This window comes from Monodelphis domestica, chromosome 7 (assembly GCF_027887165.1).
Source record: "Monodelphis domestica isolate mMonDom1 chromosome 7, mMonDom1.pri, whole genome shotgun sequence".
NCBI lineage: Eukaryota > Metazoa > Chordata > Mammalia > Didelphimorphia > Didelphidae > Monodelphis > Monodelphis domestica.
In genome coordinates this window covers 280,358,123-280,385,782 of record NC_077233.1, presented here as the reverse complement: position 1 = coordinate 280,385,782, position 27,660 = coordinate 280,358,123, and the positions used below count along the sequence as shown (strand labels likewise).

The 27,660-nt window shown below is 44.2% G+C and overlaps 2 protein-coding genes across 5 annotated transcripts in view; both read right to left on the bottom strand.

Moving 5' to 3' along the window:
- ALKBH5 (alkB homolog 5, RNA demethylase) overlaps nucleotides 1-11,848 on the bottom strand; it is a 29,808-nt gene extending 17,960 nt beyond the window's left edge. Inside the window, exons 1-3 of one of the 4 annotated variants that reach the window (XM_056803921.1) lie at nucleotides 11,676-11,848; nucleotides 9,384-10,960; nucleotides 1,313-1,393 (exon numbers count right to left, since the gene is read on the bottom strand). In XM_056803921.1, coding sequence (XP_056659899.1) covers nucleotides 1,313-1,393; nucleotides 9,384-10,123 — 821 coding nt within the window. In that variant the 5' untranslated portion in view covers nucleotides 10,124-10,960; nucleotides 11,676-11,848. Of the gene's footprint in view, nucleotides 1-1,312; nucleotides 1,394-9,383; nucleotides 10,961-11,294; nucleotides 11,647-11,675 lie in introns of those variants that run through there. The other 3 variants (XM_007497866.2, XM_016423762.2, XM_056803920.1) reach the window with 3 other exon arrangements.
- Nucleotides 11,849-25,076: 13,228 nt separating this feature from the next.
- LOC100029476 (unconventional myosin-XV) overlaps nucleotides 25,077-27,660 on the bottom strand; it is a 52,647-nt gene continuing 50,063 nt past the window's right edge. Inside the window, 1 exon segment of the mRNA XM_056806324.1 lies at nucleotides 25,077-27,319. Within this exon segment, the coding sequence (XP_056662302.1) occupies nucleotides 27,218-27,319 (102 nt within the window). The 3' untranslated portion in view covers nucleotides 25,077-27,217.

Below are 27,660 nucleotides of genomic sequence, written 5' to 3'. Positions count from 1 at the left end.
TGAATATAAATTTCTTAAAAGCTTGGTTTGTCATTTGTCAATTTATTCTCAGGATTCACCATATAAAAGGCATTTAATAAATGTTTGCTGAGAATAACGTACTGCACTGGAGCCTGGGGGCCCTGGGAAGGAGAGAAGAAATAGGCGAAGTTTCAAAAGGACATTTTTTCCTAATTATGGGTTTCTGAAAAATGACAAATTGAGAGTGAGATGTGTGCTGTAGTTGTTCTTCTCTGTAAACAAGCTATGACCTTGGGCAAATACTTTCTTTCACCTCTAAGCCTGTTTCCCTCATCTACAAAATGAAAGTATACTCTTTTAAGGCCTCTCTTCTGTGCTACACTTCTTTGACTCTAATCTATTAATGTGACCAAAAAAAAAAAAATCAGAAGAACTTCCATGACCACAGGGGCCATATCAACACTTCTTAAATTTACCATAAGTTAATAATCAATTCCCTACATGGAAATGGTGACCATGTGGAACAATATTAAATTTTCAGCCACCTGCCTCAGTTTCCTGTATTCTTTGTTTTCTCTACCATAGGTAAAAACCTTCACAATTAAAAGAGGACTGTGAAAGACACTGTGAAAGCAGTGTCTAAAAGTACTTTAAAGATATATTAAAGGAAAAGTAGCTAGAACACCAAACCTGGAATTAGGAGCTCCTGGGGTTCAAATGTGGCCTCATACTTCCTAGCTGTGTGACCCTACAAATCTTAAGCTATCCCCATTTGCCTAACCATTGCCCTTTTTACTAAGACAGAAAGGATTAAAAAAAAAGTAAATAACAAATTGCAATAATAAGAACTTTTAGGATATACTCTAGGTATGGGAAAATGAACTTTACCTAAATTTTTTGGTCTTCATGTCTTTTTTTTTTAATCCCTTACCTTTCATCTTAAAATCAATACTAAGTATTGGTTCTAAGGCAGAACAACATAGTAAGGGTGAGGCAATGGGAGTTAAAGTCACATACCTGGGAAGTGTCTGAGGCCACATTTGAACCCAGGAACTGAGTCACCTAATTGTCCCTATCAGTGTAATTTTAAATAATAGATAGCACATGCTTTTTCACAGCACTTCTTATTAAATATATGTATATGTTATCATTCATTGGAGTCCTTATGTTTTCATATGAAACATCTTTCTACCTACAAAATTAAAATCAAGAAAGAGTAAAATACCCCTTGGTACAAAAGTATTCCCCAGATTTAAAATATCCCTCAGTTGTTATTTATAAACAAGTCCCAGAAATATGTAAAGATATAACAATTAACTTAGTAGAAGAACAATTAAGCTTTGGAACTTACTTCCTAAGGATGATGACAGCTCGACGCTCCTTTATATCCTGCGGTCGTATGCAGTGGGTAATTTCATCAGCAGCATATCCACTGCAAGAAAGCATAGCAGTCTGGGGTTAAGAGAATGACTAGAGGTAGAGGATTATTACTTCCTTTGATCAGAATTCCTTTCCCCATTTCCTTTGGGTTTCTAAAGCTCATTCTCTTGGTCAGGAAGCTAATGATGTGAACTTAAGGATACAACTTCAGAATGCATACCCAATTTGTGACTCAAAAATAATAATTTTTTCCCCATAGCTAGATACAACAAAGATTGTTTACTATTTAAAAGCTGTTTCTTCTCAGAGGAGACACCAATGACTAAATGTAGAAACTACTTTAAGAAAACAGGCATATGGAAAGTAAACAAGGCTTTTAGTGGAAAGGTGAGAACAAAAAGCTAAAGAATTTATGCGATATCATACTGTTTTCTAAATTGCTCCAACCATTTAAAACACTTATTAAGGCTTAGAAAGATCCTCAATTTAAGTGAAGTATTTTTTTTTCTGAACAGACTTAACATTTACCATTCCTTCTTAGCTTTGAGGGAATCGGAGAGGCAAAACACTGTACAGGAGAAGGAAAGAAAAATGTTTGGCTTTATGCAGGAGCTGAGAGATAAGCATTATGTCACCAAGGCAATTTCTTTTCAATATTCTTTCTGAATATAACACTCAAGCAAAATTCAACTGCTTTTGCCTTTAAGAAGCTACCACTATGGGAATTCATAGTCGCCACATTTGCTGTTTGGTACATTTTAGGAATAGCTACCATTCTTTATTTCAACATAGTTCATAATACATCGCTTACTGGCCAGTAATCACATGTAGATGACTACCTGATGGCTAACAACTTTCAAACCAGTAGGCTTTCAAAGCTAACTATTCCTATGCACCTGGTCCCAGTCATCATGCCTAAAATAATTTTAACTTACTGATACAACCCTGGGAAATAACTCAGATCAGTACAGTAAAGCTTTAGGTTATAAAAATAAAAAATGCGATAGCTTCAGATCAGAATTGAATAGTGGGTAAGAAAAAGGCTCTCAGATATCTCACACAACCCAAATACCACTCTATGTCCCATATGATAAAGGATTGTTCTATGTTTAATCTCTATTTTAGGTTCAGGCTTTTCTGAAGTCATTTTCAAAAGTAGCACTAGCTACTGCTTGGGCTCTACCACTCTAAAATCAAACTGGACACACTTGGCAACATATTATGAAACGGCTGGTACTATTTAGATGGAAGTGGGGGAGGAGAATGGGGCAGAGGCAGAAGGTATCTGATACCCAGTAGAAGGAGGCAAATAGCTATTCAGCCCATGCTCTGTCCAAGAGCCAGGCTACTTTTGGCTTAGGTCTTAAGAGAATCTGCCCTGGTTCCAAGCCCTGTGTCCCTTCAAGGTTACCAGGTTGGTTCTCATCTGGCCTCAGGAGATCATATCCATGATAAAACTGTCTAACAGTGGTCTTAGTCTAAACTAGAGGCCAATGAAGACTAGAACAAATGAGAATTGTCGATTTAATAGACTGAATAACTTGGGGCTCCTGTCTCCTGCCACAAAGGTCTCAAGCCATATCCTTCAAGCTAGCTTAGAAAGATTGTGTTTTCTTCTTTGTCCATTCTACGTATCAGAGCAAAAAGTAATAAAAACCATGAAGGAGTATCTCAAAGCAAGACTCATTTAGGAGAGTAGGATACCAATTCTCATGCCAGCTATAGACAAATATATACTCATTAAAGTGTTATTAACCATTTTGCCTAGGTTAATAACAGAGCTGAAAATATATTGCCTTCAAAACTGCTAACATGGGAAAGTTTGCTGAAATACAATTCTAAAGAAAATCCAGATAGCTAACAATTTATCTTCTCCCTTTTCTAAAAAATATTGAATTAAAAAAATCAAGAATTAAACTGTCACATGCAATCCTTACTACCAACTGAAGCCAAAATGTATCAAAAGTCCTGGGAAGGATAATTTTAACTGGTTCAAATGGTTTTCTCAACATGTAAGTGTGCAGCATCATAATGGCTTAGCTACCTCTGGTACCCTTTAGGTTTTTTTTAACCATCTCAGATGCTGTTCCTGCTCCCTCTTGTGGTTGTCTTAGTTCTAGAATACAGCCGAAGCAGCTGACACTAAAATGCATTATCATTTCCTATGAGCCAAACCATTATAATGATCTAAGTCTGTAGCGATCCCCAAGAAGGTCTTGCCTTATAAAAAAGGACCTACACTTCTATTTAAAAAAATATTTTCAATATGCTACCAATCCTTAATAAACACGAGTGTTTCAATATGCAAATATTTCTTCATAGAAGAAACTTAGCTTGTTAAAACTATTCTTCAACCAGAACTCTCCATCAGAAAGTGTTGAACTGAGAGTACATTAGGGTTATTTACCACTAAGCAGCCTCTTTATTGCAAGAGAACCTGTTTAAGAGAAGCTGCATGCCTGTTTGAAACTGAATATGCCCAAGGTCCAATGCCACGATGGCCTGTGGAAGAGTCAGTGCCTGTTATTTTATCTTCAAAGGAAAGGAAGTTTTACATACTGATCAGCCTATGTAATTATCATGTTGATCCACTGGAAAAGCAGTGATAACTTTTCATGCTTCCTTGTACTATATCCCAAGTCTCTTCTCCAGGAAGAGACTTGGAAAATGAATGATGAGACAGGTTTGCCAAGAAGCTAACTTCTTCCTTAAGTTTGATCAAATGGGATGGGAGAAATATCATGAAAAAAGATTTTGGCTATCTATCTCAGGTCCTCAAATCTGGCTTAGGGCCAGCAGGTGGTAGAAACAACTGTTTGTGTTTATATAACACTAAGATTTACAAAAGTTTTTCTTTTGTAGGCAATATAACATTTTTTTCTCCACATTGTACAGGTGAGGAAACTGAGGCTTAAGGAGGTAAATTAAGTGACTTGCTAGTAACTGTCTGAGTCAGGATTCAAACACATGTCTTCTGACCCATTAGACTTCTTTCTGCTATATCATCTATGCTGCCTCCCACTGCCACTTACTGGGAGATCATCTCAGGACTCTCAGTACCATATTGCAGTCAAGAGTATGAAAGTGCTCTCTTCTAGGGGTGAAATGCACCTGCTTTTTCCAACGCATCTATTTAGAGGCCAAACCAAAACCTTTCTGGTCCTTTTTGGAAAGTGAGCCACTTCTCCACAAGGCAGAGTAGTGATCTCAGGTGGAAGTTTACATATTACTCTAACACCACAAAAATACACACAACTCAAATCTAAGGAAAGGAGGAAGGCTTGTTTGACTCCAAAAATTTACAAGACCAGGAAAAGGTTGGGGAGAGGGCACGATGACTCAAACTAGAGAAGGGTCAAGCTAACCCTAATTCTGACTACATAAAATACTGTACTCTGAAGTCTGGGTACAGAGTGTCTCAAGGCTACAGGTACAGTCTTCTCTTAAACTGTTCAATTACATACCTGCAATATTCTTCTTCTTTTAAAAAAAAAAAATTCCTCCCCATAGTACACTTTCTCCCTTTCACCATCCCCCTTCCTTAGCAGCTTATAAAAACTTTTTGAAGCTTAGACTACAGCTATAGTTAGGATGATATATAGGTATCTAGGGCAGATTTGACCATGTAAATCCACTAACTACTTAATGAGCTGCAGGAGCTCCCTATTGCTTCTATGTTAAAATAGTTTTTCCGTTTAGCTTTTAAAGCTTTATAACTATAATAAACAATATGCTACAAACCAATCTTTCCAGACTCACTAGATATCGCTTCTCCTTCTTCACTCTGAAATCAGGCAACCTGACCTCATCATCCCGTCTCGGCTGGTTATCCCCTATGCTTGGAAGGCATGTCCCTCCCCTCCTCTATCCCCTCAGAATGATTGTTTCATTCTTCATATTTGTACCTGCAGTGCCTAGCACAGTGCTTATAACAAAGTTGGAATTTAAATGTTTGATTGAGAGGGTGCTTTGGCATATGTAAAATCTTAACTAAATGGGATAATCAACCAATCAAGATCAATCAAGATTTATTAAGTGCTTATTGTGTGCCAGGCCTTTCAAATCATGTCCTAAAATGGAATAGTTCTGAAAACAAAATTATGCACTTTGAAGAACCACAGTTAAATATTGGCTACAATTGTACCATGTCTAGCCCTAAAATTTTTCTATGCTATTTATACAGTGCAAAGAAGCTCCTGAAGATAGCAGCAACACATCTACCTTCTTTCCTTGTCATCAAATGTATTACTTCCTAGAACAAGAGACATTTAAGACAACTCAGTACAGAATTCTGGAAGCTTGCTTCCTTATGATCTGAAGCATCACTATCACTCTATCACTGGTGCTTTCTTAGGGTTGGAATATTCTCTGCTATCCTTTGTTTAAATATTTCTTCCACTGCATAAGTGATGTGCCTTAAGAGCTATCTGCCCCATTTTTTAAACTATTTTAAGCTAAAAGCTGAATTTTGCATCTAATAAGTAGATATTATCCAGTCTTATCCCCAAGAGCATGATTAATAACAAACAGTAAATAAGGAATCAGTCTCTAAGAAATTACCTCAATTAAAAAAAAAAGTAATTTCTTTATTTTAAACTGATAAGATTCATCCCATGGCATGCAAGAGAAATACTCTAAGTAGGTAAGAAAAAAGGCAAATAAATAAATGTCTTTTGGGATAGGAATTGAATGGCCTACTCTGTTCCTTTGCTCAAATAGCAAATTATGCAGAAAAGAATATGGGAGGGCAGTCTACTCCTAAAGGAACTGAATGAGTGAAAAGTTATACCATTCAGGAAGCAGTTTCCAACTGAATCTAGAAATAGACAGGATGAAACTTTTGTTTAGAATAGGTTTCCATTACCACTTCAAACATGTTTATATGATCTTCCAAAGTAAATTTCCACACTAATAACAATGAAAAAAAAACCCAACTAACTGAACCCTTGTTATAATGCTTTTCTCAAAAAGAGCAGTGCTCAGGAAGCCAGCAGTGTTTGAGCTATTACTCGGTGAAATCATGATACAGTGGAAGAGTACTGGACCAGAGTCAAAAGGCCTGGGTATTTCATCTTGGCTCTGCTGGCATGCTACATGTCATTCAGGGCAAGTCCCTTCCACTCTGGGTCCCAGTTTTTCTCCTCTGGAAAACGAACAGGTCCAACTACATAATCTAAAGTCCCTTGTAACTCTAACACCAAGTTTATAATTTGCATCCCAACCCAAATAAAACACATAGGAAAGATAGGGATTGGACTTGGTTTCATTGGTATAGAGAACTCTCAAATGAGGAAAGTACCTTTATCAAATGCTTTGCAATATATAATCTTAGAGCATTACCTAGAGTAGACATTAAGTGACTTGCCCAGGGTCACAAGAGCTAATATGTGCTAGTGGTAGGAACCCAGATCTTCCTGGTTTTGTGGACTGTTCTCTACTCACTATACTATGCAATTCTTTTCTTCCCAACCTGAAGTTCTAAATCATATTAGTTGAGGATAGTCCATTTAGGATTTATTTTTGATAAGTGTGAGAAAATAAGAATTCCTCTATAAGTCTGCTTAACAGTTAAGAGAATTCTGAGAAAAACTAAGATGCTACTTGGCCAAAGGCTTTAAGGAAGCAGTCTACCCGTCTACCGATGGAACAGAATTGTTACCAAAGGGCAGAAGTAGCATCTGAACCCAATTTGGAAATACGGACAGGAGCTCTGAAAAATAAAGTCTCTGGTTTGCTGTTTTTTCAGGCTTGGTGATGTTCTACCTAGAAAGGTGGGAAGGGGAGGCTGGGAAAAGAAACCAGCTGACCTTCACTTTCAGGATGCATCAGTGGATAAGAGCAAAGGAATTGGAGACAAAATCTGGGTTTGAATCTTGACTCATCGGCTACTTATTTACAGTGTCTGGCACATAGTAAACACTTAATAATCCATTGTGTGATGTTGGGCAAGTCACTTAACTATTCTGGGCCTCAGTATCTTCCTCATTAAAATAAGGGTTATCTAGTATAAACTTAACCTTTAAGTATCTTAACCTTTTTGTGTCAAGGATTTCTGGAATAGTCTAGGAATCTTCTTTAAAATTATCATTTCATAATTGAAGGAAATCTTAAATTTCAGTTAGGTTAGCCCTCTCTCTCAAAAAAGATGTCCCCCCCTTCAAGTTCATTAATCCCCTGAAATCTATTCACAGACCACAGATTAAGAAGTCCTTCTTTTAAATCCTTTCCAGTTTCAAATGTGATGAGGACTTCCAAATGTTTCTCCTTAAAATGTCATCATCACATAGACTACCTAACCAAACAGCCTTACTTTAGAAATGCTAAAAATAAACTGAAACTTGGGGTTTCAGAGCTAAAGTTCTCAAAAAAAGAAGACATTTTCCTGACGGTACAATTCTGTTAGTGTACTCTTGTCAACTAAACTGGTTTAAGAAACATTTTCTAGGCATGGAGGATAGGGACTATATGTGCATGTCTAGGGGTGGGGGCTTTATATTTCTTAACATTAAAAGGATAACACGACAAATTCTACTTCCAGCAGAATGCTTAAGGCTCTGAATGAAGCATCAAAACTCTAAGTTAGAGTTACGTTAGAATGCTGATTTTGCTACGAAACTGTACAGACTGACTCCAAAGGCCCCTTTGGTATTTCAGGCATTAAGTCTCCCTGGGGATGGACTACAGTAAATCCATGCTTTATAGAACTGTTTATGGTTAACAATTTCAGGGACATTCTTGTTGGAAAGCCCTAATGTAAAGGATACTGTAAATAATAAATCTTTGATTTGAAATAAATAGATTCTAAGAAACAAAACAAGTTCTCTAATATTTGGATTCTTGGTGGTTGTGTGGAATCCTAAATCCTGGCTTCTATGGTGTTTCTGAGGAACAAAGAAGCAAAGTATCACTGCTGCTGCTGCTGCTGCTGTTTGTTTATTTCCCAGACACAAACAACCCTCAGTTAACCACTCAGCTTGGAATTCCCTACTATTTCTGCATAGTTTTGGCTCTTGGGACCTGATAGGATTCTTCCCTCATTCACAAACACTGAAAAAACAAGTCCTTTCACACCCAAATGATATTTAATGTGTTTTCCCAATGCTGTTCTTAAAAGGACCCCTGGGGCTACATTTCTCCATCCACTGCTGCACTTTTTTAAAAAGTCTATACTGTTCTCTACTAAAGCTCTTGAAGACCTTCTGGGTAGAAAGCTAAGATCAGTATTACTTTCTGTGTTACTTCTTGAAATTGGCAGATTCCAAGGTACTCAAAATATTAGTTATCTTATGATGAAGAAATAAGGGATTCCTTTTCTGATTCTTGAAACTTCTGAGCCAGCGGAATAAAGCAATTAAAATAAAATTCTACCTTCTCATGAAAATTCAATAGGAAGGCAAATATATTACTAATATAACTGCAGGGAGAAGCACCAGGCCATGAGAACGTAATGAGTAAACTTAAAATTTTAAAAGGACACTTAAACTTACAAAGGAAGTGTTATATTTGGAATGGGAGGGGGGGGGGGAAGATCTGGATTCAAATCTCCTCTAAATGACCAGTTGTGCAATCATGGGCAAGTCACTTATCCTATTTATTTGGGCCTTGAAGTACCTCATTTGACAAATAAGATCTGGATGACCTTTGAGGTCTCTTTCATCTCTAAATCTATGATCCTATGAAAATAATGAACCGTTTAAGAAAACAAAAGCTGCATTTTAGAAGAATTTATGGCTTAAACAGTAGCATAGTATCCTTAGAAAATACCTAATCTGAAAGCTTGTTTTGAAAGCATTAAAGCTAAATTTTAGCAATATTCTCCTTCTCCACTTGGAAAGGAACAAACTTACTGAATATGCATTTCCCACTTCAAGATCAAGCCAGAAAAATAAGTTTAACCTAAAAGGAGAGGTCAACCATCAGAGAGTAATGGATTTTTATAAGGGATATTCATTATCTTAACTTGATGGAGACAAACTGGGAATAAAATTATGGGTTAAAGGATGATGCAGCGGGTTAATCCCTGCTGTCCCTTCCCTCATTACCTGAGCACAGTCACACTCCCTCTTCTCACAGGCAGGAACAGCACAGGTTCAGAGACCCTGATGGGCTTGAATTGAAACTTGCAACCGAAGCAGAGGGCGGAGTCACTGAAGAAGGAGACAGAGACTATGGGTCTCTCAAAGATGTGGATGGGATCCACATGTGAGACAATGCAGCCTCCTGGTTGGTAGTCATTGATTACTGCGCTGTTGACAAAGCCTTCAGGGATGACACGGTTCTCCACTAGCTTCTGTATCACCAGCTGGTGTACCCACTCCGGGATTTCATCCACGTCCCCAGGTGGATAGAGCCGCTCCTGGCCTGGACCTCGCTTCTGCAGCTGGGATCCATAGGTATAGCCCTCTCCAAAAAAGTACTTGTTGCGAAGGGGGGCCCGATCCACGGTGTGCTCATTATACAGCCCCTTCTCTGCTCGGGACACAACCTCGTCGATGCGGGCCTCGATTTTGGCACATTCATCCTGGCTGAAGAGGCGGATTTGCCGGATGCCACTCTTCACTTTGCGGGCCTCCTCTTCTTTCTGCTCCTCGTAGTCACTACGGTCTGAATCTGAGTCTTCATGGTATTTACGTTTGGCCGGGATGGTGTAGGGCTCAGCAGCTGCAGCTGCAGCAGCAACGGCCACCACGGCAGCCTCCCGGCTGTTGGGTTTGTAGTTATCCCGGGATGTCATGGACTTGAGTTTCTCACGTAAGTCGGTGTAGCCGCTGGCAGCAGCCATAGTGCTGCTTCCCACCCCACCCCCACCTTTCCTCTATTGATCTCCTAGATACCCGACTCTGGGAACTGGAGAGTGGGAAGTGCTGCTGCTATTCATGGCCTGCACCAGCTGTATGCGAATGTTCCTTCAGAAAAAGACGGTTTGCCAAAACCCTCCAAAGGCAGATTTCAGGGTCGAGAGGATCCCCCTCTCCCCTAGGAGACAGAAGCCAGGTAGGCTGAGGAGGGGGAGGGGAGGTAAAATGGTCCTTCAATCCTCCATAGGTCACTCGCTTCTTAAAAGAATTTGAGAATGCTTAGCTTCAGTGCTTCATGGGGGGGGGGGTGTCCTCCTCCCCTTTGGGGAGGGCGATGAGTCAGGGCAGATATCTTCTCTCAGGTTCCAGGCTTCGGTGCAATAAAGCCCGTAAACCTTTAGGGGAAACGTCAGAGCAGTAGATTAAAGTCCAGGCCGTCAGCCCCTCTACCCCTTTCCTCCAGAGAGGTCTGAAAGCTCTCCTCGTGGAATGGGGGATGGACAAGACCCAAGGATTGAAGCCCAGTTTCCTGCTAAAGCCTGAAGTGAAGCCGAGTCGTCCGGGCGTGCTTCCCCTTCTTTTTTTCTCCTTCAGTTGAAAAGCAGGTAGGAATTAACAAACGTCCAGCCGGAATCCTGGTTCTTCGAGGAGCCCGTGGCCGTCGGGAGGCCTCAGCCGCAGCAGCCCGACTGTGTCATGCAGAAGCGGCGGGGCCTCCTCCCGGGATCTCTTCAAAGGTCTCTAGTTGAAGGGAGGAACACATCACCAGGTCTTCCAGATCTCTTCTGCCGCCTCATCCCACAGCCCCAGTGGCAGCAGCCCTTTGGGGAACAGAAAGCAAAGAAATCAGGTTCCAATTAAGTGCGATCCGGTTCCGCTCCGCAGAGCAGGGTTTTCAGTAGCACTTTAAAGGACTCCTCACTACGTCACAGGGCGCCAGCCCAGCATACTATAGACCTGGGGCTAGTCCTGTCCTAAGCGGGCTCCTCACTGCGCAGGCGCCACTCCACCGGCAACAGTGGGTCCTCAGGCTTCAGTCATGCGCGTCAAGATGGTCCCAGGCAGCGACCAATTCAACGCATGCGCATGAAAAACTGCTCGTCGTTTGCTCCCCTCCCCCACCCCCTGAGGGCTACGAACCCCTTAGCAACCTGCCTCTACACAGCGCCGCTATGATTTTCCTCGGGGGCTGAGGGGCTCCTTTCACCTCCTTCGCGGGGTGGGGAGGGTTCTGCACGTTGTCACTGCTGTTCCCGCGCCTTGTCAGGACATCGTCGGGACACCCGTAGACTCCTCAACCCCCTCCACGTACAACCTGGGGAACCGCCACAACCTACCCTGTCCTATTACCGCCCCCTTAGAGCTTGCTCTTCTTTTATTGGTCTGTCGGCCACTCAGGGGGCGGGCCCATTAAAGGTTTCCGGGAACTGATTGATGGAGAAGCCAGTCAATCAGAGGGGTCGCCCTAGTTATTGCGTCCCCGTCGAGGACCCCTCAGGGGTTAGTGGGTAGTTAAATTATTGCCTGTTACTGTACCGCAATGGAGGAAGCCCTGGGGACCTAAAGTTCCCAACTCGGGCTCAGCCATGACTGTATGTGGGCCATAGGGCTAGGCGCGTGAGCTCGAGTGATGGCGCACTCCGGGGGCGGGGAATAGGCACCAGCGAGGGCACCCTTTCGCAAGAGCCGTAGCCTCCGGGACGTGACTGAGGGAACGTCGGCTCCTGTAGGTGTTGTTGGCGCGCGCCAGGCGGAGGGGTAGCGCTTTGGGACTTTATCCCGGGGAAACCTGGCCAGCGGAAGCTTAATGCTCCGCCTACTTAATGAGGCAGCTCTGTGCGTTACTCTAGGGAGCGAGAGCGTGCGCACGGATAATGCAAAGCAATGGATAACCGGAAACATTTTTTTGCTTTCAGAAAAACAATTCATGGGGTTAGGTTTGGGGGATTTTTTTGGTCCAAAGTCACAAGTTTTTTCTTTTTAAGAATTTTTTTTTATTCATTAAGAATTTTATCTGTTTTTGATGCTATCACTATTAGAATTGTAGAATTAGAAATTTAGAATTAGAATATTAGAAACTAGAATTTCTCCCAGAGCTATCCTGAATCAATAGTTTTACAACTAATAAAATTTTATAAATAAGATTTTGTAAATATATGTTTTAAATGTATAAATAAAAAATGTATAATGTTTAGAAGGGAAAAATACCCCCAAAATAGAAAAGCCCAGCAAAATTGATAAATAACATTGAAAAATAAGTGATGGATCTCTGATGAGGGGGTATGAGTGTGTCAATATTTTTTTTTCTCAACTTGAAACCCTTACCTTCCACTTTCGAATCAATACTGCCTATTAGTTCTAAGGCAGAAGTAAGAGCAGTAAGGGCGAAACATTGGGGTTAAATGAGTCCAGGGTCACCCAACTGGGAAAAGTGTCTGTGAGGACAGCTTTGAACACAGAACCCTCCTCTATGGGCCTGGTTCTCAATCAACTCTCTTCTAATAGTTGATATTTTTGTTTTTTAGTGCTGTCCAGCTTGAGGATTTTCTTTGCAAAGGTACAGGAGTGATTTGCAGTTTCCTTCTCCAATTCATTTTACAGATGAGGGAACTAAGGCAAACAGGGTTAAGTAACGGATCCAGGGTTACATAGCTAATCTGAGGGCAAATCTGAATTTAAGAGGATAAATCCAGGCCTGCCACTCTATCTACTATGCCAACTATGTATATACAGATTAAACTTTCTTCATAACATTCTGTCAAGTGGGTTTAGGAGTTCCATCGAAATCACCTTCAACCTTCCAGTTAGTTGCTTTGTGACTTCAGTTGTTCTCTACACTGCAGTGCTAGACCCACTTTCTTAGGTGTCTTTATTTCAAACATACTAATAAAATGATTCAGCTGCCTCCTTTGATAAAAGCATAATTTGAAGTTTAGATGTGTCACTGTGCTGGGCCCTGACTGGGATTAATCCAGGAATAGGAAAACAGCACATTTATATTTTCAGGTTTAATGTTTGCAAATCTTGGAGGGGAGATTTGAACCCTGGTATATCACCTATCTGATCCTGCTCTAGTTAAATCTGCTAAACAAATAGTTAAACAACTTCCCTGACTTGATTTATAATAAAGGCCTTTGTGTACAAAGCACCATGGTAGACAGTGGGTCCCTTCCTTGAAGAGTTTACAGTCTGATAAGGGGGCAAAACATCAATAGAAGGCATTGTAGCACTGCATGAAAAGGTTAGACAACGCAAAGTGGGCTAGAACCAGGAAAACACTGTGCGTAGTAACAGCAATGTTGTAATGATGACCAGCTGTGAAAGGTTTTGCCACTCTGATCCAGATAACTTTCCAAGACAATTCTAAAGGCCCCGTGATGCAAAATGGTATCTATCTGGGGAGTGGACTTATGATGACTTGTAAGGGCAGTGCCCTCTGTGACATCCTTTTTTCACTTTATTTTTCTTGCTTTTTTTTCTAACATGGCTAAACGTGGAAATATGTTTTATATGACTTCACATGTATAATTGACATATTGCTTGCCTTCTCAATGGGTAAAGGAGGGGTAAGAGGGAGGAAAGAATTTGGAACGCAAACATTTCAAAATATGAATGTTAACTTTTTTTTTAATAAAAGAAAAATCTATTGATAAAAGAATAATTAGAGAAAAAAATTTAAGTGCATCAGGGAATTAGGAAACTAAATCCTATATGAGATTTGCTAGGTAAAGTCATTTTCAAGAGTGAGGAGAATATAGTAAGAAGTCTCAACACAGCATAGTCTGTCTCCTTTACTCTTAAAGCACGTATTGTCCACAAACTGTGATATGATACTTCATGTATTAATATTTTCAGTATATTTATCTTAGCTCTCCAAGTAGACAGCAAATCCTTTAGAGGTAGGGATTGTGTGTTGCTGGTGCTTCCATCTCCAATATCTCCTATCACAGCACTGACCTGTCCCTTTGGGGTAGGTCAATCTAAAGATGGTTCAAATCCTGCCACTAATTCTCAAATTATTAAGCTTTTCTTGAGCCTTAGTTTCTCATCTATAAAATGGGGATGATAATATCACCTACCAAACAAGGTTATTGTTAGGACCAAATTAATTCCTATATGTCCAAAGGAAAAAAGAGGATCTCGTTTTCTTCCTCTCTCTGCCCTGCCAACCTCCACCCCTGTGCCCATATACTCACTAGAAATAAGAGGTAGATAGATAACAGAGAAAACGAGATATTAAGATATTAAGTACAAAGAAATATTTATGCTTTGTCATCTCTTTAAGAAGTGTGAAGAGGGCTAGGTAGCTAGCATAAAGAGAGCCAGACCTGGAGTGGTGCTATGTGACCCTGGGCAAGTCACTTAAGTCCATTTGCCTAACCCTTACCACTCTTCTGACAGAAGGTAAGGGTTAAAAGAAAAATAGAAAAAAGAAGGGTGAAGAAAGCCTTTGAATTTTAAGGTTATCTGGCCATTGGCTGTGTCAATGTCTCCTAAATAAAAAAAAAATTGAGGCAAGGAGCACTTGGAAAAACGTGACTCCTAGGCCTCGACTAGATGGTAGCATTTGGAGGGGATTTTTTTTTTGTCCCTTCCTTTTCCCTCCCAAACTCTACTGGTTATAACTTGCTGCTGACTTTCTCCAGTGGTTGGAGGTACCATTTCCGTCAGGGAGTGATAAGTTCCTGTGCGAAGCCTTTTAGGGAAGCAGGGACAGTGGGATGTGCTGGGCAGTGAAACTAGACAGACAGGTCGTAGTGGAGAGTTCTGACAAAAGGGGATCCTCTAGAGAAGGAAATGGCAACCCCCTCCTTTATCTTGGCAAAGAACCACCCCATGGGCAGTATTCTATGGTCCGCAGGGTCATGAAGGAGTAGACATAATTAAATAACAACAAATTGACTATTAAAGGTAAGTTCACCAATTGGGGCTCATGAACTAGATTTGTAGGAGTGCAGACCCACAGAGCACAGGGTTCCTCCTTTAGCCCTGAAGTTGAGGCCCAGAGGCCTGGATCTGGGAGGTTCTGGGTTCAAATCCAGCCCAAGACATATCCTAGCTGTGTAACCCTGGACAAATCACTTAACCCTGTTTGCTTAGCCATTGCTCCTCTGCCTCCTTTTCCCACAGATTTCTTTAATTGTGCAGCCATGATTTGTAACAATTGGTCTTTATGGCAGGATCAAAAGAAGAGTCTGCCATCATTTTATGTTCTCTGTGGTCAGAGAGTTTAAGAAATACCCAGGAAGACAAATGTATTCTATGTCTATGCTGTTTATGTTGTCTGTGTTACCAGGCCATGTTCTATGTTCTATGTACTGGGACTGGGAGTTTTGGGGAAATCCCCTCTCTCTCCCTTTTCCATTTGTTCTGGGAGAATGGAGGAGACAGGCAGAGACTGGTTGGGAAATGTATGTGGAAACTTGTGTGGAAATTTGTTATTAAAATAAAATTAAGATAAAACACAAAGAAAACTAAAAAATATCTTCACAGGCTAAAAATTAGGATAAATAGAAGAAGAACATTGAAGAGGGATAAATATACATTCCTGTACATAGGTTTAAAACAACCGCACAAGAAAGGAATAAGAGAGATAGGGCCAAACATTAATTTATGTGAAAAAGGCCTGAAGGTTTTCAGTGGGCTTCAAGGCCACTGTGAATTGGTCAGTGAGATATTATTGGCCCTCCCATCCCCAAAGTAAATGTGATCTTAATTTGTACTAATAAAAGTGTATCACTCAAAAGGAAACAAAAGAATTGTTACACAGACAGAAAGGAAAGGTTTAAAAAAAAAAAGAAAAAACCCGTGTTCTAAATCAGTCAGAACTGATCATTCTTCGCAGGACCCACCTATAGAGGCTGATCTTGGGAGGGAGCACTGGGTGGGTGGGGGGTTGCGTGCAACAAATGTAAACCTTGAAGTATTATATGAATGCAAATTACTGTTGTGGTCGTTATAAGGAAGAAGTATATCAAGCAATATGGCTGGTAATTAAGTCAATTAGGTCAGGGAGGGGAACATTCTGATTCCTTTTTGCTATCCCAGCCCAACTCAGCTACAGCATTGATCTAGAACCTTTCTGGCTGTTGCTCGATGAAGACTTGTGGGGGAGAGAGAGAAAGGAGAAGAGGCAAGGCTCTGGATCTCTAGGAATAATCCTCTACGTGGATAATTGAGAGTCTGATCTCATGTTTGTTTGTCTCTTGTTTTTATCTTTCTTTTAATGACACATTTCCACATGATTTCCCAGTTATAGGATTCATGTGGTCTCCCTCCCTTCCCTCCCCGCTCCCGAGCTGACAATTTAATCTGAGTTATACATGTGTTATCAAGCAAAACACATGTCCATATTATTGATTTTTATGAGTGAATAATCTCATAAAACCCAAACCCCAAGCCATCTACCCAAAGAAACGAGTGATAAATCATGTTTTCATCTGCACTTATACTTTGATCTCATAGTTGAATGAAGGGTGACCAAATATTATTTATGTGCTTAACATGGTATGATGGAAAGAGGCCCCGACAGGGTATTGGAGACCTGTATTCAAGTCCCAGCTCAGCCGCTAATTCACTGAGTGACCAAAGGCAAGGCACTTCCCCCCTGTATACTTCAGTTCCTTTTCTGTAAGATGAGGGGGTTGGATGAGATGATCTCGAAGGCCTTCTCCCTCTAGATTTCTGTGATTTCAATGACCCCTCAGGTACGATGTTGCAAAACAGTTATCTTCCCCAAAGAGGCAGAATAAAGTGGGGTGCTCTCCTTGAAAGGGGAACCCCGATTATTAAAACGCAATGGGCAGCGATGGAAACTATTTTAGTTGTTTTGTCAAGCCAGTAGAAATGACCTTAGCATACAATTTGTTGAATGGGGATATTTTAAGAGCAGATCCCTATTGTGACTTCATGGAGGTGAACAGGAAGGAGTTGAAGGAAGTAAGGAAAGGAGAGGAGAATGCGGAAATCTAAAGGAAACTAGGTAGACAGTGAGGGTAGAGGAGAACTAGCAGCGTCAGAACTCACTGTTCTAAACGTAGGAGCTCTCTAGCAGGGCATCCGCAAGTAGATGGAGGCAGAGAAAAACTGCACTCTTAAGAATCATGAATTTAGGGTCACTTATGAAAATCCTCAGATGAACCTTTGGGAATTTTGAGAACCAGGGGAAAAAGAGGCTCCAGCCACGGAGGCAGAGACAGCGTGGCCAGAGGGGTAGGAGGAGAACCAAAAGCTCTCTGGGGAAGTGCTGAGTGGTACCAGCTGAGCTAGGAGAGGTAATTATGAGCTAGCAGTTTGGAAGGGAAACCAGCATGGGCTGAATCTGCACCACCAAAGAACTTGCTCTTCTAGAGACACAGAGGAGCCCCAGATCAAGACTAGGGTGGAAATAGAGTAGAGGGACCCCCCCCCCATTACTATAAGCCTCCTTGAGGTGGAGAGAAGGAAGAGGGAGTCGGGGAGGAAATGGCAACGTTATTCCTATACCTTAGTGCTGGGGCCAGGATTTAGGCACAGGGATTAATTGCTCAAAACAATTTTATTTGATTTATTTTATTTCATTGCATTGCGTTGCATTTAGAACCGTATAACGTCAGCTACAGGGACGCCTTCTTCCCATCGGCTAGGCCCCGAGTCACCGTCCCTTCCTGTGGCACCTCCCTGCAGCCTCGCCCTCCATGTTATTTCACACCGGGCGCCCCCCAATGCCAGTCCTTGGAGTGGCTGCTCCCGTTTCCTAAGCACGAAGGGACGTCACTTCACTAAGTCATGAAGGTGCGCCAGCTTCTGTCCTGGGACTGCTAGAAAGGTCAGCGAAGGGGCAGGATAGGGATTCCTCGACAATATCGGTGACGTGTTTTGCTAACCGTAACCCTATTAGCGATCATTTATTATTATCATCATCATCATCATCACGTTTTGCCCTTGGTGTGACGACAAAGAGACCCTGAGACGCTCTGGCCTTGGACGGGCCGCGCTCTCCTTCCAGGACCTGCCGGTTAGCAAACTGTGGGAAGAGTCAGTGCACATCAGGGAAGAGAGACCCACAGCTTTCCCCTCCCCCCAGCAGCACATTGGTGAGGAAGTGTCAGGAGCAGGTGCGGGTGGAAAAATGGAGCAGGCACCAAGGCCCTGCATTAAATTTAGCTGCTGCCCTATTCCTAGGGTAGCCTTTGGGGAGCTAAGCCATTAGCCTTAAAACTGGAGATGGCAGGAAATGAGTCAGCCCAGGAAAGTAGCTGCTGTGGTGGAAAGAGCCCTGACGGGGGAGTCCGGAGACCAGGCATTGATCACAGCGCTGCCACTAACCGCGTGACCTTGGGCCAGTCCCTCACTTTTCTGGGCCTGGGTTTTCTTATCTGCAAAATGAGGAGTGAGAACCAACACTCAGAAAGTGTTATCGAAGGTCCTTTCTGGCTGGGTGCTCAGGGGGTACTTTCCCTTCCTTCTCCTTGTCAAAGTTCCTTAATGTCACTCCCTACTAACTTCCTTTTCGTTGGTCTTGTAACTCTTATCCTCCTGAAGGAAAACCTTCCCTTCTCCTCTAGCAAACTGTTTCTGTTATCTCCTTTCTCAGTCTAATCTCCAATCTTTCCTTATCTAAGGGAACCGGATTTTAAATCCTGCCTCAACGTGTCACTGAACCACTGCCTCAGCCTCAGTTTCTGAATCTGTCAAATCAGGAATAATAATAGCATCGACCTCCCAGGGTTGTTGTGAGGAGCAAATAACACACTCTTTGCAAAGCCCTTAACACAGCGCCTGGACTATAGTAGGCCGTTAATAAATGCTTGTTCCCTTCTGTCTTCTTTCCTTTTTTTTTAACTCTTACCTTCTGCCTTAGGCTCAAGATTGGGTATAATTGGTTCCAAGGCAGTAAGAACAGGCAATTAGGCTTGAGTGACTTGGTCTCTGAGGTCCGAGGACCTCCCATCTCTAGGCTGGGGTCTCTACCCGCTAGTAGCTGCCTGGTCTCTTCTTCTCATCGTAACGGCCAAAGTTAAAGACCTTTTCTCGGTTCTCTCCTTCCTGACCTCCCCCTAGCGGGTGATCCTGTTGATTTCCTCCTCCTGGCCATGTTTTGCTGTTAGGGTTTATGCCGGGATGCTCTCTTCTGTTTTCTCTTTCTTTCTGTGCCACAATCTCCCAGCAGGCTTTTCGTCTTGTGACTATTACATCCCTATTACAATCCCTAATTCATGAGTGGGCTCAAGACTGTCCTCGCCAACTTTCTCTATACACCCTTCCAGGGATTCTCACCAGATTCTCATCTCTGTGTAGATGACTCTGAGGGACAGGTCTGAACATGCAGAAGTCCAGTCTCCCGTCTGAGGTCCAGTCCTAAATAGACTTTTCACAGAGATCGGAGCTATCTCGAGCTTCATTCACATGCTTGGTTCTTGGGTCGGAGGCAGCATTCCAGAAAGGAAGCAGGGCTGGATGTCTGCTTCTGAGAAGACGTGACACTGTACCCCCAGACGTGCAGGCAAACTCATCCGGGAAATTCCTTTGCTCCCTTGCATCCTCGTGACTCCTAGCCTAAAACTCCAACGGCCCCAAAGGACGCTGACGTGATTGTGCTCCTCTGATCCTCCTTTAGATTTGAGACGGACAGAGCTGCACCTCCAGGCTACGCCTCGACTCTATCGGGCTGTATCTCAGACATCTGTCTGGTCCCTAGAACCAGAGAATCCTTATGAGGGTCATTCCCTCTGTCCATGGCCAAACCCCTGACTGAATGCCCGAGGGTTTACCGCTCTAGAGTCACGTCGGCACCATGACGTAGCATGTAGTAAAGAGCATAAAACCCCCAGAACTGATGTCGTCTGGGGACAGCCTTTCCATCCATGCTGGCCTCCCAAGGGGCAGCCTTCCATCTTGCTGGTCCACCTGTGCCATCCTCCTGGCCACTCTCCACATGACTCTCTAAATGAATACATTTCTCTTTATTTTTAAGCGGAGTCTGCAGTCTTGCAGAAGGTGTCCTTCCCGAACCCCAGGGGTGCACCTCTTCACCCCCACAACAGATGGACTCCTAAACCAGGAAGAGCTTTATAGAACTTCAAGGAAGAGACCCTGGTGGAGCTCGGCGAGGCACGCTTGGAGTCCGGACTACAGGGGAGACTGAGGCAAGGAATTCTGAGCTACGGCGAGGATAGCTGTGCCCCTGCGGGCTGCCACTTCTGCTGTGTATTTTCCCCTGAGCATAGGCGATCCAGTGGCTGTCCTGAGAAGAGGACCTTCAGGAGATGGGAAGCCTCTTGTGCTTCGGATGTCTGCTCTATGGGAGATGCTCCTCATGTGCCTGCTCTAGTGCTTCTTCTGCCAAGTTCTTTGGGAAGCCTGTCCTGGGTGGTCAGAAGATGCGGGCCTGGAGGGGGGCAGGAAAGGTGCAACGATCGTTTCAAAGTTCCTTAAATGCTTTCAGAGCTAAACCTTTTGGGAGAATATGACAGTCATCATGAGGGACTAATGCTGGTTTAAACCTTCGCCAGGGCTCCTTGGTGACCCTTCTGTGTGGATGGCCTGTTTTTTGTTTTGTGGCAACAGTTCTTACCTTGATTTACATAGTGCGTGGAGGACTTCCTCTGAAGGGGAGAGATCAGGTAGGAGCCCCCTTAAGCTTTAAGTGACTCTCTTTGGATAGAGCATGGGGTGGAGACATAAAGAGCCAGGAAGAGTAGAAAGTATCTATCCCCCAAGCCCCTTACTTTACCGAACCCTCATCTTCCATCTGAGAATCAATGCTTGGGATCAGTTCCAAGGCAGAGGATCGGTAAGGACTAGGCGCTGGGGGTTAAGGGACTTGCCCAGGGTCACGCAGGATGTGTCTGAGGCCAGATTTGAACTCTAGGCCTTGTTCTCAATCCCCTGAGCCACCTGGTTGGTCCCTTTTTCTAACTCCCTCAGACCATTAGGACTGAACCTGGCCCACCTGTACATGAGTCCTAAGCCTTGGGCCCAGTAGTCCTCCTGGGCGTTGTTACACGTATTGGACACATCTCCCCCATTAGGATTTTAAAGAGCTTGACATGTTAAATGCTTGACGTTGAACAATGTCTGTCACTTCATAAAATTTAATAAATGCATATTGATTATTTTGTCTGAAATGTTTTATAAACGCCTCCAATTCCTCAAGAGGCAGCTATGTGGTGCAGCGGATAGAGAACTGGGACAGGAGTCAGGAAGCCTTGAGTAAAAATCCAGCCTCCAAGACGTACTAGCTGTGTGACCCTGGGCAAGTCACTTGACCCCGTTTGGCTCAGTTTTTCCTCTGTAAAATAGGGACATGCTGGAGAAGGAAAGAGCAAACCACTCCAGTGTCTTTGCCAAGAAAACCCCGTGGACTTTGTCCCTGGGATCTTATAGGGTCAGGCACAGCTAAGCCACACAACATAATCTCCTACAGGTACCTGGGCCAGGGATGGGCACCTACACCTGTGTTAATGCAGACCCAAAGGAGGGCGGTATCTATCGTAGCTTCTCCCAGGCTCAGAAGAGCTTTAGGCATTTGCCAACTCCCTCCGTGCACGAAGGGGATAATGGGCGTCTTGGACCTGGTAAAGGTTTCCTGACTGAGCAAATACAACAACTAGCCGCTCAGGGAAGGATGCTGCTGATGCCCTGCTGGGCCATCCTAGAAAGTCACCCATGCTGACACCAGGCCACGCTACGTGGGAGAGGAAGCCTGATGCGCGGCATCGGCATTCGTCAGGCAACATGTGTGGACTGCCCCAGATCTGCAGGAAATCTCGTGGAATTTGCTTTGGGACTCTGGGCAGGCCCCGAAGCCTAGGCCAGGGCCTCCCTGGCTTCCAAGGGATCGCAGGAACAACACGACAGGTTTCCTGGCTGCCTCTGAACTTAGAACAGGCTGAGTGGGTGGGGACAGCCTCTTCCTGGTCTTGTGATCGCTACAGAAGCATTGCATGGAGGAAGGATTAAAATCTCAGACGTAGCTTTGATCCAAGGGGACGAGGATTAAAGTCTCTGTCCAACTGTGGGCTCAAGGGGTGGTCCTGAGAGCATTTGTACTGATGCTTTTGTCTTTTTACAACACAACCATTATTTTTGAGGCACAAAGGGTAGTTTTATGGACACGATTCCCTTTCTCAACAAATCTTAGTCCAGATGGGATCAAGTCCTTTTCCAAATAAATATTTCCCTTTGGAACTGATCAGGTTGACCAAAGCCTAGGGGACCCTTGTGGGAGGGGTGGGAAATACCCAGCAGCTGTGGGATTCCTCCAGAGGTCCTTCCTGTCTGCTCTCAGCCTGTGTTCAGGTGAAGGTGGAAGTCAGCTTGGTGTGGGGAGGTAAGGGCAGGAAGGAGGGAAAGAGGGAGAGAGGAGACAGAGAGCGGGAGGGAGACAGGGAAAGGGAGGGAGTTGGGGAGTGAGGGAGTGAGGGAGAGAGAGACACACAGAGAGAGAGAGAGAGAGAGAGAGAGAGAGAGAGAGAGAGAGAGAGACAGAGAGAGAGGGAGACAGAGACAGAGACAGAGACAGAGACAGAGACAGAGAGACAGAGAGAGAGAGAAAGAGAGAGAGTGACAGAGACAGAGACAGAGAGAGGGAGGGAGGGAGGGAGAGAGAGAGGGAGGGAGAGAGAGAGGGAGGGGGAGAGAGAAACAGAGAGGGAGAGGGAGAGAGAGAGAGGGAGGGAGAGAGAGACAGAGACAGAGACAGAGAGAGACAGAGAGAGGGAGGGAGAGAGAGAGAGGGAGGGAGAGAGAGAGGGAGGGGGAGAGAGAGAGACAGAGAGGGAGAGAGAGAGAGAGAGACAGAGAGGGAGAGAGAGAGAGAGAGAGAGAGAGACAGAGACAGAGACAGAGACAGAGAGAGAGAGAAAGAGAGAGAGTGACAGAGACAGAGACAGAGACAGAGAGAGGGAGGGAGAGAGGGAGGGAGGGAGGGAGAGAGAGAGGGAGGGAGGGGGAGAGAGAGACAGAGAGGGAGAGGGAGAGAGAGAGAGAGGGAGAGGGAGAGAGAGAGAGAGGGAGGGAGAGACAGAGACAGAGACAGAGAGAGACAGAGAGAGGGAGAGACAGAGAGAGGGAGGGAGACAGGGAAAGGGAGAGAGGGAGAGAAAGACAGAGACAGAGAATGAGAGAGAGAGGGGGGGGGGAGAGGGAGGGAGAGGGAGAGGGAGAGCACTTTCCCCCCACCAACTTCAAGCCAGGAGCTGGAAATCGAAATTCCCGCTTTGGGACTCCAGGCTCTGATTCTCCAGCATTCACCTTATCTAGTCTAGACTCAGCCTCTTTTCCAGCTTCTCTCTCATTCTCTTAGATCCAGTGAGCCACCTAGCTGTCCCCAGGCATTTTCATGACACACCACTACACATATACCCTTCTCCCTAACTCTTTTCCCATACCAGCTCTGAGAATAATAATCAAACGAACACAGCTATTCATGGAAAAGATACAGGAATTGGTTACTCTGGTCGCCTTGACTTCCTGGTTTGTAATGCTCCTCCCTGGCCACCTTTATGAGAATTGGAAGCTCCTTGAAGGTGGATGCTGCCTGGCTTGCTTGCATTCAGATTCCCAGCTCTTAGGACAGTGACTTTAATAAGTGTTTATTCATTCATTCACATGTTCACAGACTGCTTGCATGACTTCCTTGAATCAGTTCATTGACCAAATTTGGTTTTGGCATCTCCCTTAGACCTTTCTAAGTGACATCTGCATTTAATAGAGGACTTTGAGAAAGAGTGCTTTAATAATGAAAAAGGAAGGAATGATGGAACAATTTCAGATTTGAGAAAAAGATCATGTCATGTTGGTGAGAACTGAGATTCTGAGATAAAGCTGCCCTGGTCAGGGGACAGGGAGTTGGGATCGGCTGGAGGTCATGAGACCTAGAGATGGGGTTGGCTAAAGCTGGGTACCACTGCCTGGGTAAAGTATCAAATTGGATGGAGACAGCTATGTGGCTCAGTGGATAGAGAGCTAGAACTGGAGTTGGGAGGTCTTAGGTCCAAATCTGGCCTCTGTCTGTCTGTCTGTCTCTCCCTAGGCAAGTCACTCAACTCCCACTGCCTAGCCCTTACTACTCTTCTGCCTTGGAACCAACATACAGTATTGATTCTAAAATGGAAGGTTAGGGTTTTTAGTAAAAAAAAAAAATTAGTCTACTGGAGTCAGGAGGACTTGAATTCAAATGCAGCCTCAGACACTTCCTAGCTATGTGACCCTGGGCAAGTCACTTAACTCCAGTTGCCTAGCCCTTACTGCTCTTCCACCTTGGAATTGATACTCACTATGGATTCTAAGGCAGAAGGCAAGGGTTTAAAAAAATACCAGACTGGAGGGGCAGGAGCAGAAAGCGGGTCCCATAGGTTTTAGAGATGAAGCTTCTAGCCAGGGCCTAGGTGTGTGTCTACACTTCTATGACCAAGGATGTAGGAAACGAGTGCAGCGTTAGGCAGAGGGGGCTGTAATGAACGGAGTAGTCAGGAATAGTTTCCTGATCTGCCTCTGCCCCATTCTGGCTTTGTATAGGGAATGGCTTTCCTGGTTGTTTTCTCTTCCTCGCTATGCCCTGGATGACGACTTTGCCAGGAATAGGAGAGGGAGCTGCCAGCGGCTGCCTCACCCAGAGCTCCCCTGGAAACCAGCACACCCTGTTGCCAGGGCCCCTTCCAAGGCCCCTCCCTTCTTCTCCCCTTCCTACCGCCCTCTTTCCCTCCAAGGGGTCTCCTCAGAGAACAGGAATCTCCCAGAAATCCAAAGCACTGGAAGTCCTAGTTAAAATGCAGATATCCTTTGGGGTGGAGAACCAGCTACCTTGTTTAGTCTTGATTGGAGGTTTTCAGGGAATGAAGGAGAAGCAGTGAACAGGTCTGGAGCATGGGATGCTGGGAAGGGTAGGTGGGACTGGGAGAGAGTATTGTGTGGGGTCTGCAGCCTGAGAGCAACCATCACCACCTTCTCTAATTTTCCCAGTTCCTGAGGGGCCACAATGGCCAGCTTGCCTTTATTTCACACAAAATTACAAAGAGAAATGAAGGTCACCAAAGTGTACATGGGAGGTGAAAGACAAGATGGTGAGAAGAGTGCACAAAACGAGGAAGGGTCCAGGGACCTTCCTGCACAGACTTCGGCCTCTGTCCAGAAGTCCACTAACTTGGCTTTTATTCAGTCTGTGCTCAGGGAAGTTGCTTTAGGAGCAAAGCATGGAGTCCATGTATCCAGCTCCCTGGGCTGCCCCGTTCCCTATATTTCCTGTTTGGCCTTTTCTTTGCCCGAACTATTTGAAGTTGAACGAGCCTGTGGGTTACTCTCTCCTTGTTCTCTCCATGCTTAGTCCTAGCCCTGAGAGCCACAGACTCTTCTAAAACCATCCGAGTTATTCTCTTGTCTACACAGGGACTTTGTTCCTGGGCCGGGAAGAGCTCCTATTTATAGCTGGAGAACAGACAGCAACGGTAGGGCCTGCTTTCCTCCCAGGCTGGGCTGGGCAGACATTCAGGATTAAACCCTCTCTCGTGGGCCTGGTCCATAGAGATGCTTCATAAATGCTTGTCCATTGATGGAGTGACTGATCTTCCCACTACAGCTTGGTGCTTAGTTCTTGCTCTCTTCTCTCAAGCCTCCCCTGAATGATTCCGATTTCCTCCTCCTTTCATCGTTCTCTCTATCTAGCCCTCTCCAGCCCTGCAGGTCCTTCAGGGAGGGTGTCAGGATATGGCCTGGTACCATCATCATGGTTCAAGCACAACATGGTGCTTGGCTCTTGAGTCCATCTCAGTCGTTCCTCTTCCTGCCTCTTAAGGAAAGTCCTTTCTCCCTGGTTCTTGGGATTCCTCCTCTGATCATCCGTAGCCAGTACTTGTTGAAGAGCCAAGCTCTCTGAAGAACTGTGTGGGAAGAACTGCAGAAGCAATGACTGAACAGAAGCTCATCGATGGAAAGGACCTCGGTGGCCATTTAATACAACCGATATGTGAAAAGGCATCTCTACTGTAATATAGCCAATAAGGGCCCCCCAACCTCCGCCTGAAGATCTCCAAGGAGGTGGAACCCACCGCCTCTAGAGGCAGCTTATTCTACTTTGGGACAACGCTACTTGTTAGATTTTCTCTGACATCAAGTCTATATTGTCCAGCCGCTGCTTCTTATCATGCCTTTGGGGAACAGAGAACAAGCTTCAATCTTTTTTTTTTTTAAATGTGACAGCCCTCCAAATTCTTAGCTTCTCCAGGCAAACCTCCCTGGTTCCCTTTGACATGGACTCAAAGCCCTTTACTAGCCCCGGCCCTGAGAGGCACCCAGAGCCTTCTAAAACTCTCTGAGCTATCTATTCTCTTGTCTATACGCTACCTTTGCTCCTTGCAAGGGAAGAGCTCAGATTTGTGGCTAGAGAACAGACAGCGATGACAGGGTCTGTTTTCCTCCCAGGCTGGGCAAAGCCATGGCTTTATTGATAAATATTGGAAGGAAGCAGGCTTCCTAAACAGTATCATTTTCCTCTAGAGGCTTTCTAGCCTTTTCCATGTTTTCTCCAAATGGATCCCAGAACTGAGCACAACATTACACGACGTGGTCTGGTCACAGCAGATGATCACCTCTCTCTTTTTCCCTTGGGAGCTATCCTTCCCTTAATGTTGCTCTAGAACACATTCGCTCTTTTGGCTGTTATCTCAGGCGACTGCCTCCTGCTGGACTCATAGTCTCCTCGATCGTTTTTTGGAACACCGCCGTCTAACACGGTTCTTGTGCACTCTGCTAAGGACGCTGAGGACTCTTCATTTATCTCCACTGGATTTTATCCCCTTAGATTCAGTCCAACGTCTTCTAGAACTCTTTGGATCTTGCCACTGTCATTTATTTGTTGATTCCTTCCCTGAATCTGCTTTCATCTGAAGATCTGATGGGCCTCCTATGAAGGCCTTTGTCCACATCACTACAAAATGGTACCCAGCACAAGGCTGGACAGAGGTCCCTGGGGTACAGCACTGGAGGCCTCCTGCGTGCACAGCGTCACTCCCTGACCTGTCCAGGGTCTTCCATAGGTTCTGGGTCAAGTTGGCTGGGCAGCAACAATGGCCAAGGAAAGAAGCAGATACTGCAACAAGTCAGAGCAGGGTGATCTCACTAGGAGGCAGCGTGAATCGCTTCTCTCGGGCGCACAATAGGCTCTCCACATGTGCAGCCACAACTCGGCACAGCTCCAGGCCCTGTGGAGACAGAGGGGAAATGGTTCAAGTGCTGCCCATCCACTTGTAAACTTCTCCCTGAATCCCAAAGCCCTTGGCTCACAGAGGACAGGCTAGGTATATAAATATAAATACAGCTAAACGAACAAACAAATAAATACACACAGAGAGAGAAAGAGGAGAGACGTATAGAATATGTATACTATGTAATAGAACTGATAGAACATAGCTTATAATAAATGCACCGTAGAAATGACAGGATGTGACATATAATAGATGCATGATATAACTGGCAGAATATAACATAGTAAATGCATCATGTAATGGCTAGAACATGACACAACATATACACTTTACCACTT